Raw genomic sequence first — 17,359 nt, 5'->3', positions numbered from 1 at the left:
CTTGGCCCCACATACTCCTTTCCCTTTGATAAAGGACGTAATCATGAAAAGCCAAGAAGTCCCCGTTTCTTGAGACTGAGTAGTATAATTAATGGTACATCTGGATTTTGTCAGGTTGTGTTTCCAAAATGTCATATTGATGGGACCACATTTTAAAAATATTATGCCAATGCTCTGTTCTTTGAGGCTGGCAAGGATGATAGAAGGGTAGAAACTAATTCCTTTTTTAAGGGTGATGATAGATGTATATTGGAAACATATTTTCAGCATACTTCAAGTGATACAAAGTCAGCTGAATTTTTTGACCTTATTAACATTATGTTGTTCTTATACACAATTATCATACTACTACTGACCTTTTCGATGTCAGAGTCTTCACTTTGACTAATGTTGCAACAGTTTTCTATTGCTATGTAACAAATGCACACAATTTAACAGTACAAAAAACTATCATTTATTAAATTGAAGCTGTATTATGATTGGATTCTCTGATTAGGATATTATAAGAATGGAATCAGAGTGTTGGATGAACTGAATTCTCATGTGAAGACTCTTGACACAAACCACTTGTGTTTTTGGAAAAGTTGGCATTTTATGTTTACTTGTTATTCGCAGTTGCATGAGAGAAGTCCCTGTGTTTTTGCTGGCTGTCACTTCCTAAAGGCGCTGTCTTTTCTCAAAGGCCACATGTATATTTACATTGATCAAGCCAGCAATAGCACAGTGAATCTTCCCTATGAACTAAATATCTAAATTCTTCTGTCTCTGATTTCTACACACAGATTGTAAAAATTCATGCAATAAATCAGGACTACTTAGAGGATCTTATTTTTTAAAGCCATGCAACATAACTTAATCAACGAAACAACAACCTATCATATGCAGAAACTCAGGGATTATACAGGGGGCAGAAATCCTGGGGATTATCTAAGAAATCTGGCTACCTCACATGTGTTCTTAGGTAAATACACTCACATTTTCAAAGCAATGCCAAATTATCTTTATATGTAATTAGATATATAAGTATTTAACAAATATTAATCAATTTACATGAAATTTCTAAAATATAATTATGAAATGGTTGCATTAATGTATCCAGAGAACCATATAAATATAACCACCTAAATCATCTGGCTGTTAAAAGCAGATTTATCAAGTTACTGCCTTCATATATAATATACAATTGTATGTTTTTCATTTCACTTTAAAAAACCTTTAATTATAAATATAAGTAGATATTTTGGATTCTGAAAAGTCATCTAATGGTAGATACATATTAACATTTTCTTATTTATTTCAAACATAGAGACTGGAATGATGCCTTTTAATTATGTAGATAATATAAATCACAAAGCGTGCTAAGTACAACAATAATAATAACAACAATAATAGGATCACATTTGAGAGATTAATCCATTTTGGTATATGAGCTCTAGTCTACTCATTTTTCTTCCTGCTTTGTTTACATTAGTTTAAATAAAATGAAATATATTTATCTTTTAGGTTATTAAAGAATATTTAATTTTCTTCAAATATTTTATTATAAATGCTATAAAAGGACATTTTTGTAAATATCTTCCCATATACACGTTCCAGACTTGTCTCTTGGTTATTTTTAAGAATGGAGTCAATTCTGTTTATTTTACATCTATTTTATGAGCAGCTCCTTTCAGTAACCTTTGCTATATCTTTGTCTTACTATGTCTAAGGCCTGTAATACTAGAAACCTTAGTGTGTTTTTATTCCCTTTTTTCCAAGCTGAATAGATAAACAATCTCATCAAGCCCCATGGTTTTAAATGTTAATGACTTTCAAATATTTAAGACTTTCAAACATTTACACACACTTCTAGCCGGCTGCCTATTTGTCAATTCTTTCTTGAATATCTAAGATCTACCACTCACTTAAAATACCTTAAAGACTCTTAATTTTCACCACCAAACCCTGCTTTTTCTGTAGCCTTCTTCATGTCAGTTAATGAGATTACACTGCACTTAAGTACACTGGCTAAAATCTAACTGTATCTCACTGAATACTCTTCTCTCAATCAGCTTCTCAACAAGTTGAATTTAGGCTACATTCAAAATATGTCTACAATTCATATATTTTAACATTTTCACCAGTACAACCTTAATCTAAACAAACATCAGCTCCAGCTGGATTAAGTGTCTCCTAAATAATCACCTTGTTTCCCTTTTTTTCTATTTTTCACACAGCATCCAGAATATCTTTTAAAAAGATAAATTAGGGCATTCTTCTAGTGCTTTAGAGGGACCATCCATCCATCCACCAGTAATTTATCCTATTATAAAATCATTTAGAAATTAGTTGAGGCCGGGCACGGTGGCTCACGCCTGTAATCCCAGCATTTGGGAGGCCGAGGCGAGTGGATCACGAGGTCAAGGGATCAAGACCATCCTGGTCAACATGGTGAAACCCCGTCTCTACTAAAAAACTACAAAAAATTAGCTGGGCATGGTGGCGCGTGCCTGTAATCCCAGCTACTCAGGAGGATGAGTCAGGAGAATTGCTTCAACCCAGGAGGCGGAGGTTGCGGTGAGCCGAGATCGCGCCATTGCACTCCAGTCTGGGTAACAAGAGCGAAACTCCGTCTCAAAAAAAAAAAAAAAAAAAAAGAAATTGGTTGAGATGCAGTCCTACTAACACTCAAAATTATATTTTTTGTTGTTTTGTTTTGTTTTCATTTTGACACAGGGTCTCACTTTGTGGCCCATACTGGAGCTCAGTGGTGTGACCACAGTTCACTGCACCATGACCTCTGTGGCTCAAGCAATCCTCCCATCTCACCTTCCTGAATTGCTGGGCCTACAGGCATGCACTACCACGCCTGGCTAATTTTTTTTTTTATTATTTTTTTGTAGAGAGAAGTTTGCCTTGTCACTTTCCTGCTCAAGCAATCCGCTCACCTCGGCCTGACAAATTGCTGAGATTACAGATGTGACCCATCACACTCATCCTAAAATTTTACTTAAAAAAATATCCTGTATCTTATTTGTTTAGGTCCTAAGAAATAATTCTCAGAAATAATAGGATAGTAACTAATTGTGGTCTAAATTTTCATTACATGGTATTGGGAAACCACTGTGCATTTGAAAAGTTGCCAGATATAGGTTATAAAATGGGACTTTTCATATTTTATTTTACTTTGAAGATTTCTTGTACAGTGTAATTTTCATATTAAATTGATCCTTAGCTATGGTTGATTTTACATTAAGAAATTCTTTATCATTATGGTTTAAAATTCTATTAAAGTAACATTTTCTTATTTTTATTTTAGGCGGGCCTTTTTTGAAGGACCACGTTACCATTCAACGTATTGCAGCTTCCTCCATTGTCACACTGTATGTTACAGACCTAGGTCAACAAGTCAGTTGGACCACAGTAAGTGTCAATTTAGAATGTAACCCACATGCCTCATGTTTTGCTCTAAATAATTCACTGATAGCCTATTTCTGCCAAATAAAATCATAGTGAAACAAAATGTACTGAATGGTATTTTTAATTTTCTATTCTTACTATGACCAGTGGCCAAAGTTCTACTTATGTATTGGAGAAATAGAAAACCAAGTTTTGAAAAAGGAAGATAAGTTCCTTTTTAAAATATCAATCCACTCTATGACTGGGAGCTTCAACTCTGTTACCAAAATACCAGGGGTTCAGTCTAGGTGCTGCTGCTCCCTAGAAAGCCAATGACTGTGATGACAAGTATTGCCAAGGAAGAAGACTTCAATTGGGTGCTGCAGCCAAGGAGATGAGGTTCAGTCTCAAATCCATCTCCCTGACTAAAACTAGGGTTTATATAGCAGGGAATAAATGTAACAATGTGTAAGAAAACAGGTAGTAGGGAGGGACAAGGAGGCATCTGGTGGGGTGATCTGATGAGTTTCAGTTCTTTGATACTTTTTTGAGAAGGCTGAAGGTTCTTTCCTGAAGAAGGAACTTAGGTTACACAAATGTAAGTTTCAAATTGTAGCAGTAGAAGGATCAATTTCTACATTTATCCCAAAACAACTATCTATGGACTATGGGGCTGGTTTCATCTGCTTTCTCTGTGCTTTGTTATTCACATAGTATCTTTTTACCTTGTCCTTCTAGCCACCTAGGGACATCATAGACCCTTTTGACACTGGAGAGAAGAGTACAGAATATCCATTAAACAGGAGGTTCTCATGCAGAGTAACAAACTTTTGGCAACAGACCATGAACAAGTAAACTTTTTTCAGCCTGCAAAAATGTTCTTGTGCCTCCTTTTGGAGGAAAATAGCAGATCCTAAAATGACGGTATCTGAAAATGGCATTACAAGAATGAGGGCTACATAGAAAAGATATGGAGGGTTAAGAGGCAGTGAAAATACTTGGTGCTAGTACACAGTACTGAAACACTCAGTGGGTAATAGAATAAATCAGTGGAATAGCTTCAGCAGCAAGAGGAAATGTTAATATGATATTTAGTAACAGAGGCAGTGAAATAATTAACAAATAGTTTTGATATGCAAAGAATGGTGAGATTCATTTGTTTTAATTGCATTAAACTTCTGTTTTGTGTATTGTTTAAACTATGAAAGTTTTTTCTTTGCTGTTACATTCTACCCCATGTTTGTGATTACTTTTAATATTTTCTATTCAAAATGGCTTTTCTTTTTGCCAGAATTAACAATCAGCATTAACATTCATAGTGATTTGAGCTGTTTCTTTAAAATTAAGCAATTAATTTTTGTAACTATTACAAAGGTATGACAATTTATATATTAATATTTATTTTTAAGTATAATCTAACAAAATTTGATTTTAAATTTATTAACTAAAATATTGCTACATCTGCTTATATTTTCTTTTTTTTTCGTTTATTATTTCATTGCATTTTATGTTTTGGGGTACATGTGAAGAACATGCAAGATTGTTGCATAGGTACACACGTGGCAGTATGATTTGCTGCCTTCCTCCCCATCACCTACATCTGGCATCTCTCCCCTTGCTCTCTCTCCCCAACTCCCCACCCCCCACCATCCCTCCCCTATTTCCCCTGTTTATATTTTCTAACAATCTTTCATTGTAAGATATATTTCCTGGCCAGACACGGTCGCTCATGCCTGTAAATCCCAGCAGTTTGGGAGGCCAAGGTGGGTGGATCACCTGAGGTCACGAGTTGGAGACCAGCCTAACCAACATAGAGAAAGCATGTCTCTACTAATAATACACAATTAGCCTTGTGTGGTGGGTCATGCCTGTAATCTCAGCTACTCAGGAGGCTGAGGCAGGAGAATTGCTTGAATCAAGGAGGAAGAGGTTGCAGGAGCAGGGATTGTGCCACTGCACTCCAGCCTGGGAAACAAGGCAACAAGAATGAAACTGTATCTCAAAAAAAAAAAAAAAAAAAAAAAAAGTTATACTTCCTGTGTAATTACTGTGTAATTAATTAGTTCTATTTTATGTTTTAATTAAATAGTTTACTTTCCAAAGTATATTGAGCTTTTGAGTACTAATTTGTAACACTAAAGATTGAGTTTAGAATCTTATGAATTCTTATGAAGCATATTTTATTATTTAGAAAACAACCTTTGGAAGATACATGCGTTCTGCAAATTAAGGTTTTAATACTGTGCTTAAATGTGTTGTCTAGAGATCTTTGCCTAAAAAGATTTGAGAAATGCATGTTTGGTCTTCAAAGGTTAAAACATTCACAATATCTTTGTTCACATTTACAACGAAAAGGGAATTCTGTTTACAGAAACTGTGTCAGAATTAGCAGTATTAAATAATTGTAAATTTCAGCTTCATCACTTGGATAAGCATTGAGACAAAAACACATTAAAGTGGAGTTATTTGGAAATTGCACTGGAAAATTACAGCTCATTTGAGAGGAAAATCATCTATGTGAACAAAGAGAACCCCACAAATATGCTGGATAATTTTAAATCAACCCTATGGTTCACATATCCTTTTCCTCCAAATGAGTCAGTTCTATTAAATACTAAAAATATACACACTACATTGCAATCACACTCATTTTGTATCAACTAAATTATATAACAAAGGTAATGTTTTACCACATATGATACTCTTGTACATTGAGAAATATAAAATGTTTTTCTTATAATAAAATATTTCATAGTGTTGTGGAAGTAATTAATTTAGCAAGGTTAAAATTGAGATTTTAATATTTTTCCCCAACAAACTGTGTTACAAAATATAGAGAGAATTTTGGCTCATTTAACTTGCAAAAACTTAGGATAAAGGATTAATATGATAACATAATCCTCATTACATGTTATACGTTAAAGTTATGCAGTTTTCACCATTTCTATGTTAATTCTTGTGTGTATGTGTTAATGTGCAATTCTATGTAATTTCTCCCTTGTTTAAGTTCCTGTATATACCACCAATGCCAAGATAGAGAATTGCTTCATCCTTAAGAAGAACTTCTTCATGTTATCCTTGTATAGTTACATACACTTTTTCCCATCCTAGAGTAACCACTGATATGTTCTTCATCTCCCTATTTTTGTCGTGTGGAGAATGCTCTACAAAAGGATTCAAACAATATTTTGAGATTGATGTTTCCTTTTCTGTAAACATGGTTTCCTTAAAATCCATCCTGATTGTTGTATCAATAATTGGTTCCTTTATATTGGTGACTGATACTCAGTTATATGGATGTAATGAACTTTGTTTAACCATTTACTCTTTGAATTACATTTGGGTGATTTTTTAGTACTTGGCTATTATAAATGAAGCTGCAGTGAACATATGTGTAGGGGTATTTTGCCAGAACTTAAAAAAAAAAATTATTTGGGACACACTGTTGAGTTTTAATTATTCTTTATATAATTTAGATTGGAGTCCTTGTGTATGTGGTTTAAAAATATTTTCTCTCAGTCTTTAACTTTTCATCATCTTAACAGAACTTCTCACTGCTAGAAGCGTTTTCAATTTTAATGCAGTCTAATTTATCAAGGGTTTCTTTTAAAGATTTTGCTTTTTCTTTCGTATATAAGAATCCTTCCACTTAGTTCTAGGTCCTGGAATTTCTCTCCTGTGTTTTCTTATGAGAGTTTTATGTTTTGCATTGTCATGATAGTCTATTTTTATTGTGAATTACATTTTTAATCTCTAAATCTTATTTTCTTCAATTTGTCTAGTGTATTCTATAACCTTTTTTATCTTTTTTTCTTATTTTGAATTAATTGTCATACTCTCTTTTCTATCTCATCTGTGTTATTTTGGTACTTAAGTCTTTTATTTTACTAACTCCAGGGGTTACCAAAGAGATTCCAGTGCCTACCCTTGAGATATTTAACACTAGTGTGCATTTTTACATTTGATTTTACTAATGTAAAAATACTTCATAAATAGTTGAATCACTTTATATTTAGGCTTCTCCTGAATGATCATTCATGGTTTTATAATTTTCTATATATGTTAAATCCAAATAAGTTGCTAAAATTTTATCTAATAAATATTTATTTAGACTTATTCTTTTTGCTACAATTTAGTTATTTCTTCTAATGTTGAGTTTACATCTGGTCTCCTTCTGCCTGGAAAACATCTTCAGTGTTTTATTCTAGTTCTGTCATTAATAAATTATCTCCATTCATGTTTATCCTAAAATGTCCTCATTTTGGCCGGGCGCCGTGGTTCATGCCTGTTATCCCAGCACTTTGGGAGGCCGAGGCCAGTGAATCACAGGGTCAGGATTTCAAGATCAGCCTGACCAATATGGTGAAACCCTGTCTCTACTGAAAATACAAAAATTTAGCTGGGAGTAGTGGTGGGTACCTGCAATCCCAGCTTTTCAGGAGATTGAGGCAGGAGAATTGCTTTAACCCGGGAGGCAGAGGTTGCAGTGAGTCCAGAGAGCACCACTGCACTCCAGCCCAGGTAACAGGCTGAGACTCTGTCCACCCAAAAAAAAAAAAAAAAAAAGAAAAGAAAAGAAGAAGAAAAAAAATCCTTGTTAACTTTCATTGTTAAATAATATTTTTACATAAAAATAAGTTTATATTGGCAGTTCTCTTTTATTCACTTTACAACACTTTATTGTTTTAATTTCTGAATTCCATTGTTTCTGTTGAAAAGTCAGCTATATTCCTTTGAAAGTGATCTGTCTTTTCTGAACTGTTTTTACTTGGTTCTGTTATTAGTGATTTGACTATGATATGCACCATTATAATTATATTTCTATTTGTCTTGCCTTATTGTTGGTGGTTTTGTATTTGTGTGTGCATGAAATTCGATATTTGAAAAATTAGCTACCATAATCTATTCAACTATTTCTTGTCCATTATTCTCTAAATTCTCCTTTCAAATTTTCTATTGCATTTTCGTATTTTTCTTTTCAAAGTTTTTACATACCTGAAAATCTCAACTTTATATTTTATTTATTTTAACACATAAAAGATAGTTTTTATTAAAGTTTGTGTCTAATAATCCTGTCGTGTGAATCTTCTTCTTTATTTTATTTTGCTATTTCTCTTGGTTTTGCTCACAATCCGTTTAGTCTTTGTATGCCTGTGTATTTCTAGGTGCAGAAAATTTATGTGAAAAATTTTAATTTTAATGATAACAAGTTCTGGGGTGATTTTTGTTTTCTTTCAAAGATAGGTTACCATTCTCAAGATGATTGAATTTCATTATTGGGTCCAAATCATCTTGATCCAATCAATGATTGAAATGATTTTAGGCTGAGCTTTAGAATCTGTGGGGAGAGTTTTATAAGGCCAACTTCATCCTTTACAGATGATGAACAACAGCTTTTGTTTGTTCATTCCTAGGTCCCATCAAAAGAACTGCTCTTCTTATCAGGCTCATATGGGGCTTCATATGCAAGGTTCAATCTCTTCCCTAGATCTGCCATTTTAAAATCCTCAACCTCCTAATTCCTGAAGGACATTATGTTTCTGAGGGCTGTAAAAACTTTTTTAAAAATATTTTTATCAGTTTTTCTAAAACTGTGTTTTAGTTTTCTGTGTTTGAGTTATCTAAAATAAAAATCTCCATCATATGTTATTTATTTGACAAACTACAAACACACACACACACACACACACACACACACAATCTTTACTTAGCATGATACTAACTTCAAAAGTATTCATTAAGTACAAAGTCATATTACTGTATTACAGCTGATAAATGCTTCTAGGTAACACCCTTATCTTCAGGAGATTAAGGTTAAAACTATTTTGTTTTCAGAAATTCTGAAATACATATTTTTTAACTGCCAATAGCAATTTTAGAAAAAGAAATAGTAAATCCAACGACACTCTAATAATGATAGCATTAATTTTTTTTCAAGTAGAATGAAATGCGTTAAGCACAGTTTAAGCACATGGTTCCTAACCAATTCAAAATTGCTGTTTCATGTTTCAGTGTATTTTTTTAGCAGATTATTCCCTTTTTCAATTTATGCATATATCACTTTGAAGATTCCACTGAGGTTTCGAAGACTCCCAAACTCCTTGCTTGCCTAGTAAAAGTAATAAATGTTTTGGTATTCAAAACACAGGGTTAGTCTAATGAACATAACTTTTTAGAAAGAGGAAATATAAATATATTTAATAATATAAATAAGATGGAATTTCAATATAGTGTTTATCTTCAAAATAAGAAAAAGGAAGGTGTATGTGCCTCTTTAGAATATAGAATCTTCAGTAGAATTTTGTAATATAGGGGAGTTTCCAGTCTTTGTAAGTTCTTGTGTTGGACTTGGTCTGTATATCTTTGTATCTGTTTACATAATTACACTTGATTTTGATTTTGTTTTACTTCCCCTAATTTAGTAGAAAAGACCAATTGCATTTTCAGAAGAATATATTAATATATGTCTATCTAGCCCTAGTTTTCCTCATCTTGAACTATTTTGTGATTACTTTCTAGGTTTAATAAAATATCTTTTCTCCTTTCTTCTATTTATACTGAAATAATTTTTTTCAAATGCATTGTTCAAAAGTTATTTATCACTGCCTAGTGCTTTCGGGACATATCATTCATAACCTGGTACTTTTTTTTTACTCTCCATATTCTAGCATAAAAGTATTCTTTATCAAATAATAGGCTTCCTAAAACATATTTCTATATGCTAGTAGGCTCTCTGAATTATGTTTGAGGATTGAGATAAGATTATAGTTTAATTTCCTGTCATCCAAAGAAACTTCAGATCTGCATTAGTGATTTTATTAAGTTAATAAAGGGTGACACTTGATGGACAATAACTATTGTTCACAACATTTTATATTCCTAATATGTTCTTAGAGAATTTGCTCAAATTTGACTTCACTAGATCAATTGGTGTTGAAATAACTATTTTAAACTTTTTATTGTACTAAAACAATTACCCTCTTCATTATTCTGAATTTTTGACATTCTATCATTAAATATTCACAAGGGGTAAATATTTTCTTTATATCTGAATAATGAGGCATTTCATAACACATAAATTAGTCTCTTAAATGAGACTGTTTTTATAATGAATTGATCAGAATTTGCATTGTTTTTACTTCTCACACACAAATCTTTCTTGGCACATGAGAAAATAGTTAAATTTCTAAAAGGCAGAATTGTAAGTGAAAAAAACCTCCATACATAAATTGCTATTTGTGCATTTTTGTGTAATCGTACATAGATTATATATAGTGTATGTGAATGAATATGAAACCATGCACATGTATGACGCATTCTAACAATGTTCTAACCAATGTGTACAACTAACTGCATATTTGAGTAAAACATGTCCAGCTACAAATTTGTTCTTCAAAACATGGTAGCAAGTAAAGACAAAATAGTTACTGGCAGTCAAATGTATTATTGTCAAGTCTTATTTTTTTATTTTCTCTTTGAAAACTCCTAAGTAAATTATATTCATCTCTCTGTCTAAATATTTAAGGAAATTTAACATGATTTTAGCATTAAAAAAATTAAAGGGTATTCAAATTTACACCAGTTAGTCAACTCATCTTTTGCAATCATTTCATCTTGTTTTCAATTACCTTTCCAAATGCTGTTAGTGTCTCTCTGTAGTTCAAATATGGTTACCCCGACTCGGCTCAAGCACTCAGAAGTTAGTTCTTTTAACCACACAACTAGACTCATTAGAATTAAAGAGTAAAATTTCTAATAGAGAAGACTGAATTGTTTCCATTTGAATTAGAGTCAAATCAGTGGGTTCAAGCTGACAGGCCCCTGGAGGGTAGCGAAGGGAAGAAAAGAAAGAGAAAAAAATAAATACTTTAGCTCATTCAGTTTATTGACAGGGACAGTTCATACATATGATTGAGTGTGTATTGGACTGGGTAAACATACACAAAAATAAACTAACAATCATTTGTTTATTCAAACAAATTCTCCTTTTTACTATATGTAGTGAAATAAACCAGTTTATTAGGTTCAATATTTATTTTTATTTTATGTTAACTATACATATATTTTGCTTTTTCCCTCTTGTTCCCTCAAAGAAGACATTATTTCCACTATCACTTAATCTAGTTATTTTAAAAAATAATTCATCTGTCTATTTCACCAATTTATCCAGTAGGCTAATACTCATAGACACAAATAAACCTTAAACACATCTATGTTTATTGTTTAATCCAAATCATCTTTTATTTTCAGGTATTTTTGGCTGAATACACAGGACCTCTGCTAATATATCTCCTCTTTTATTTGAGAATCCCATGTATATACGATGGAAAAGAGAGCGCTAGAAGACTACGCCACCCAGTGGTACAGTAAGTGATACATACTTGTGTGTGTGTGTGTGTGTGTGTGTGTGTGTGAGAGAGAGAAATATATGTGTATATATAAGTGATATATATGTGTATATATAAGTGATATATATGTGTATATATGTGTGTATATACATATATAACATACACACGTATATATAAAACATACATTGAAGAGGAGATGAATTAGTAAGCAGATAAAATATTAATAAAAGTTTTTGGTAAACTCAATTAAATTGGATACAATTTTATGGAAATATATTTTAGATGACCTCAAATAGGGTATATACACCAACTTCCAAATTTGTAAACTAAGAACTATTAGGTATACCTTAAAATAGAGGTAATTTGGTGGCACGTGATGGCTCATGTCCGTAATCCCAGCACTTTGGGAAGCCAGGGCGGGAGGATCATGAGGTTAAGAGATCGAGACCATCCTTGCCAACATGGAGAAATCCTGTCCCTACTAAAAATACAAAAATTAGTGGGGCATGGTGGCGCTCACCTGTAGTCCCACCTATTTGGGAGGCTGAGGCAGGAGAATCTCTTGAACCCAGGTGGCAGAGGTTGTGGTGAGCCCAAGATTGTGCCTCTGCACTCCAGTTTGTTAGACAGAGCAAGATTCTGTCTCAAAAAAAAAAAAAAAGTAATTTGTGTTAATAATGATCACAGCTGTCAAGAGAATTCGGAAATTCAGAAATATCATTAAAAGAAGTTTGCAATTATAAAATTGAGAGACCATATATAGGACATAAAATATAAGTACTCACTAAAAATTTATTTATTATCTATTATTAAATCCCTATTTATTTATTTGGCAATTTGCATAGGAAAGAAATAATGACCAAACTAATAAACAGGAAGAAAAAAGTTTACAAGTTACTTTTTATAAGTCAAAATAAAAAATTAAGCACCACTCTGAAGCATGACAAATAAAACAGTAAGGGAATAAATAAAGCATTCTCTGTAACTGTGGTTATTAGTATATTGTGAAAATAATCTGTCTCTCTGCAAGAATGATCAGCCAAATGAAATAGAGAGAGAATATTTATTCAAGATGCTTATTGGGCTCCGGAGAGGGAAATTTGTTAGAAAAAAAAGACCTCAAAAAATTTTTTCATTAAATAAACTCCAAGTGAATTAAGAAGAAAATTTTAAATGTTTAGGTCATCTGAATCCTACAAGATTGAGAACCAATTTTATCCTAAGTTTCTTACCTATAATCAAGTTTGGTTAACTTTAATTACTGTAGTCCAGCCACACTTATCTCCTTTCATGTCCTGATTTTCTACTGTATTAGTTCGTTTGCTTGTTGCTGTGAAGAAATAACCCAAGACTGGGTAATTTATTTTAAAAATATATATTTAATTGATTCTCAGTTCTGCCAAGCTTGGGAGGCCTTAAGAAATGTACAATTATTGCAGAAAGTACCTCTGCACATTTTCTTGAGTGAAAGGAATGCTCAATTATTTAAAAAAGAGGCTGGGACAAAGAGTTTGGTGGAGAATCTAAAAGCATTCATTTTTTAGGCCAAATATGGAACACATACCAAATGTGTGGCAGAGCATGAAGAAACAAGTTTTCTTCAGTGTCATTCTAACTGACTCATATTTTTCTTTTTTTTTTTTTTTTTTTTTGTTTTTTGTTTTTTGTTTTCGAGACAGGGTCTTGCTCTGTAGCCCAGGGTAGAATGCAGTGGCTCAATTATGTTTCGCTGCATCCTCACTCTTCAGGGCTCAAGCCATTTTCCCACCTCAGCGCCTTAAGTAGCTGAGACTATTGGTGTATACCATCACATCCAGCTAATTTTTAAAAAATATTTTTAGAGATTAAGTCTCATTATGTTGCCCAGACTGCTCTTGAACTCCTGGGCTCAAGAGATACTCCTGCCTCAGTCTCCCAAAGTGCTGGGATTATAGGCATGCGTCACTGCACCAGCCTTACTATACTTAAACACAAGTACACCATGTTTGGTAGTATCTCAGTGGTGAATGTATTTGTGCCACATTGTTCCCAAAAAACATATACCTTAAGTTTGTATAAAGTAATTCCACAGCAGATACACACACTACTTTTGAAATGTAGGTGTCTAGCAGGGCTTTAGAAAATAATCACAAAGCTTGTGTCACCTAATTTTCGGGATGATGTTGTTTTAAGATGAATTCTTAAATGTCACATCCAGTTGCCACAGACTAAAATGTTGTCTCCAAAATTGTTTTGAATTAATGTTATAATGTCAAAAGAATTTTCTTCTAAGTTCATATAGTAGGAGATTTCTATATGTGACCCAACCACCACAAAGTTATTCAGATCTCTTAGAATCCTCCACACACTGAGACAAAAGGGATATCTCCTGTACGAACTGTATCCACATCAAGTATCTTACGAACCTGTTACCTGAACATTTCCTTGTCTTCCTCAACAGAAACCAGAAACCTGGTGCAATGCCTCCCTTGCTGTTTCCAAAGCTGAAGATGTGCTTTTCTATGCTGTGCCCTCATATCCTGAACCTCACTTGATTCAAAATAAATAAGATTTTATCAGTACTTTGGTTGGGAAAAAGAATTGGATCCATGCCTATTTATGGTTTACAGTTAATTTAGCAATTAACAGAAAATAATCAGTGTTTGACTGGAAGTTAAACATAATTATATAGAATAATAACACTTTGAAATAAAATCAAACTTGGTGAGTTAGCAATGATGTACAATGCGGCATATATATAAGCAGTACGGTTCTACTTGTATATTGTATGGTGGTTTCTACACTCTCATGGTATAGCATGAAAGAAGTGAATGAAGTAATGTAGAAGAATCATAGATTGAACCAAAATTTCTCACTGATGGCTCTGCTACATTGCTGTTTTCTTATAAAACAAACAAAAAAATGTATATTACCCAAGGGTTTTTGTAACCACTCCTACAAAAGAACAATAAAATGAGGAGAGATATCAATTTCCTTATCTACCTTTTGAAATCATAAGGCAGTTTCTATATCACGACTTTTGCTTCTGTTTGTCTGATTTTCTAGAAAGCTCTTCCCCCAGATATCCATGTTTTTTGCTCTCTTACCTATTTTTCAGAATTTATCTACTATTATACTTACAGGTATATGCATCACATAAAACAAGTATGTTACATAGTAGGTGCACAATTTGTTTTTCCTGAATTAATGAATAATGATAAATTTGCTGCTGACCTAATCAGGATAGTGTTAGTCTAATTATTTGTTTTCCCTAAAGTCACCCTACTCATACCAAAAATCATTTCCACAGAAATAAACTCCCAGATTTATAAATAAACTCAGCGTCTGATTTTATTATTATATACAGCACGTTTACTGGTTAAAGTATGTCATCAGTCAGGTGCGGTGTCTTATGCCTGTAATCCCAGCCATTTGGGAGCCCCAGACAAGTTGATCACTTGAGCCCAGGAGTTTGAGACTAGACTGGGCAACAAAGTGAAACCCATTTGTACAAAACATACAAAAAATTATCCAGGCATGGTGGCACGGGGGTGTATGTGAGCTATTCAGGAGGCTGAAGTGGAAGGATTAGTGGAGCCTGACAGATTGAGCCATGATTGTGCCACTGTACTGGAGCCTGGATGACAGAGCAAGACTCCAGCTCTAAAAATAAATAAATAAATAAAAAACACACAAAAAGCATGTCACCTTTGATCCATATTTATTTCTCTAATAGCAAACAAAGGTTATGAGATTTTACATTTTTATGTATAACAAAGTAGGTACAGTTGTTAATGAAAACTATATGCTTTTTAGTATATCCAGAAAAATGTACCTCTTTAAATCACATTTTACATTTACTTTTAAGATAGTAATTATATGAAAATGATAAGAGGTAGTAATTTAGAATAGAGCAGTAAAAACAAGTACACAAAGAGATAAAATATTACAATATTCAGTAGAAAATAAAAAAGTAAATTAAAAAAACAAAAAGCTACATTATTACTGCACTGAAATGCAATTTAAGCTTTCTCCATCTTGGTACTTTCTAAAGGACAAACAGAGAATTAAAAAGTTATTCTGAATATTATAAAATGTCAAATGCATTCCAAGTAGGCTTTGGACATTTTTAAAACTTGTAGATTGTCAGTTTCAGTCAACGCATTTTGATATGAACACATTTGCAATTATTATATTTATACCTACTCTTGGGACAGGTGGGAGCATAACAGTTTATGATTGGTATTATAAAATATTTTAGTATCATCAGAAGTAAATTTATAGAGACTCTTATAACAGCTACTTTTATTGCTAAATTTTGAAAATTAAATATTAAAGAAAGTATTTGGGTTTTAGTTACCAGAAACAATATTTCCTAATAGCTAGAATATTACAATAAACTGAAAATTTTAAATGTACCATGCATAAGGCAAGCCAGAAATTCAAAGGGATTTTAATGTTTACTTTTTATACATTAAAATCTTGGCTTGCTTCTGTCATTGTATACACTACATCCGATACCTTTTGGAAACCTTATTTGTTCACAAAGTGTCTGCAGGACAAACAACTTTGAAAAATCTGATAATGGTGAGGATGCTTTGTATTTTTAATTATTATTGAGACATTTTAAATGTTGGATTGTTTGCAAAATATTTAATCACTGTTTTCTTCTGAAACTTAGATTTTCATGTTTAATTGTATAAGCATATCTTAAACATTCTTTTCCTCAAATGCCATTTTTTGAGTAATATATTTAATTTGAGCTTAATCCTATAGAAAGATTTGTCATTACCTCACATTACAAGACAAGCTAGATAATCCTAGATATCTTTTAATTTTGCTAACACTAAGCACTGAATTCAGATTTCTTGAGTGCCACTGGAAGAGAATATCAGATAAGAACATTCCCAAAAATATATATCTGTGTGGGATGAAAATGATGCTACTATATTCCATTATAATGGCAGTTGTCAATATGATGCTAGTGTCTTTGCTCTTTCTAGAAATTGTGAATGCAACAGTTATCAACTCTCAAATAAGTACCAAAAAATGAAAAAAAAGTATGGAATATGTTGACATGGAAAAGTACTTTAGACAACATGTTGAAACTCAATTTTCAATTTAAGTTAAATTTTATTTTATTTTTCAATTTAAATATATATTTTCGAAAAAAGGTTTGCCTGTTAAAAAAAAAAAAAGTCCTAGCTTTTGTCAAATATCTGCTTTGCAATATTGCTAGAACATTATAGTAATCTAAACAGCCATTTTATTGTTACTGCAATCAAGCAGTAATCTCCGAAATTCTGACACCTCAGAAGTCATTCAGGCCTGCTTATTTTTGACAGAAGAACTAATCAAATCAATTCAAGATCACCATTATTGACTATAAGTCTTAAATCCAAGCCATTTCCATTTCAGTCAATCAATATGTTTTACTAATTATTAAATAATTTTTTAAAATTCACTAGTTGTTGAAAAAACATTAGCATATCTTACTCAATAGTAACTGATGTTTTATTTTTAGCAATTTGTTTACTACTTGCTAGGCAAAACTAATTCTCACCACTTTTCTAAAATATTTTGTTAACTTGACATATATCACAAATATTCATTAATATTAATAAAAGTGGAGCAAAAAATCCATTTTCTTAGTG

The 17,359-nt window shown here is 32.4% G+C and overlaps 1 protein-coding gene across 1 annotated transcript in view; it reads left to right on the top strand.

Annotated features, from left to right (window-relative positions):
- Nucleotides 1-3,282: 3,282 nt before the first annotated feature.
- The window catches only part of TECRL (trans-2,3-enoyl-CoA reductase like), a gene marked incomplete at its 5' end in the record, with an annotated part of 31,803 nt that continues 17,726 nt past the window's right edge, over nt 3,283-17,359 (top strand). Inside the window, 3 exons of the mRNA XM_032272235.1 lie at nt 3,283-3,402; nt 11,629-11,744; nt 16,187-16,292. Of these exons, the coding sequence (XP_032128126.1) occupies nt 3,283-3,402; nt 11,629-11,744; nt 16,187-16,292 (342 nt within the window). The remainder of the gene's footprint in view (nt 3,403-11,628; nt 11,745-16,186; nt 16,293-17,359) is intronic.

This window comes from Sapajus apella, unplaced genomic scaffold (assembly GCF_009761245.1).
Source record: "Sapajus apella isolate SASKATOON/1434 unplaced genomic scaffold, GSC_monkey_1.0 scaffold5, whole genome shotgun sequence".
Lineage (NCBI taxonomy): Eukaryota > Metazoa > Chordata > Mammalia > Primates > Cebidae > Sapajus > Sapajus apella.
This window is presented reverse-complemented; position numbering and strand designations above follow the sequence as displayed.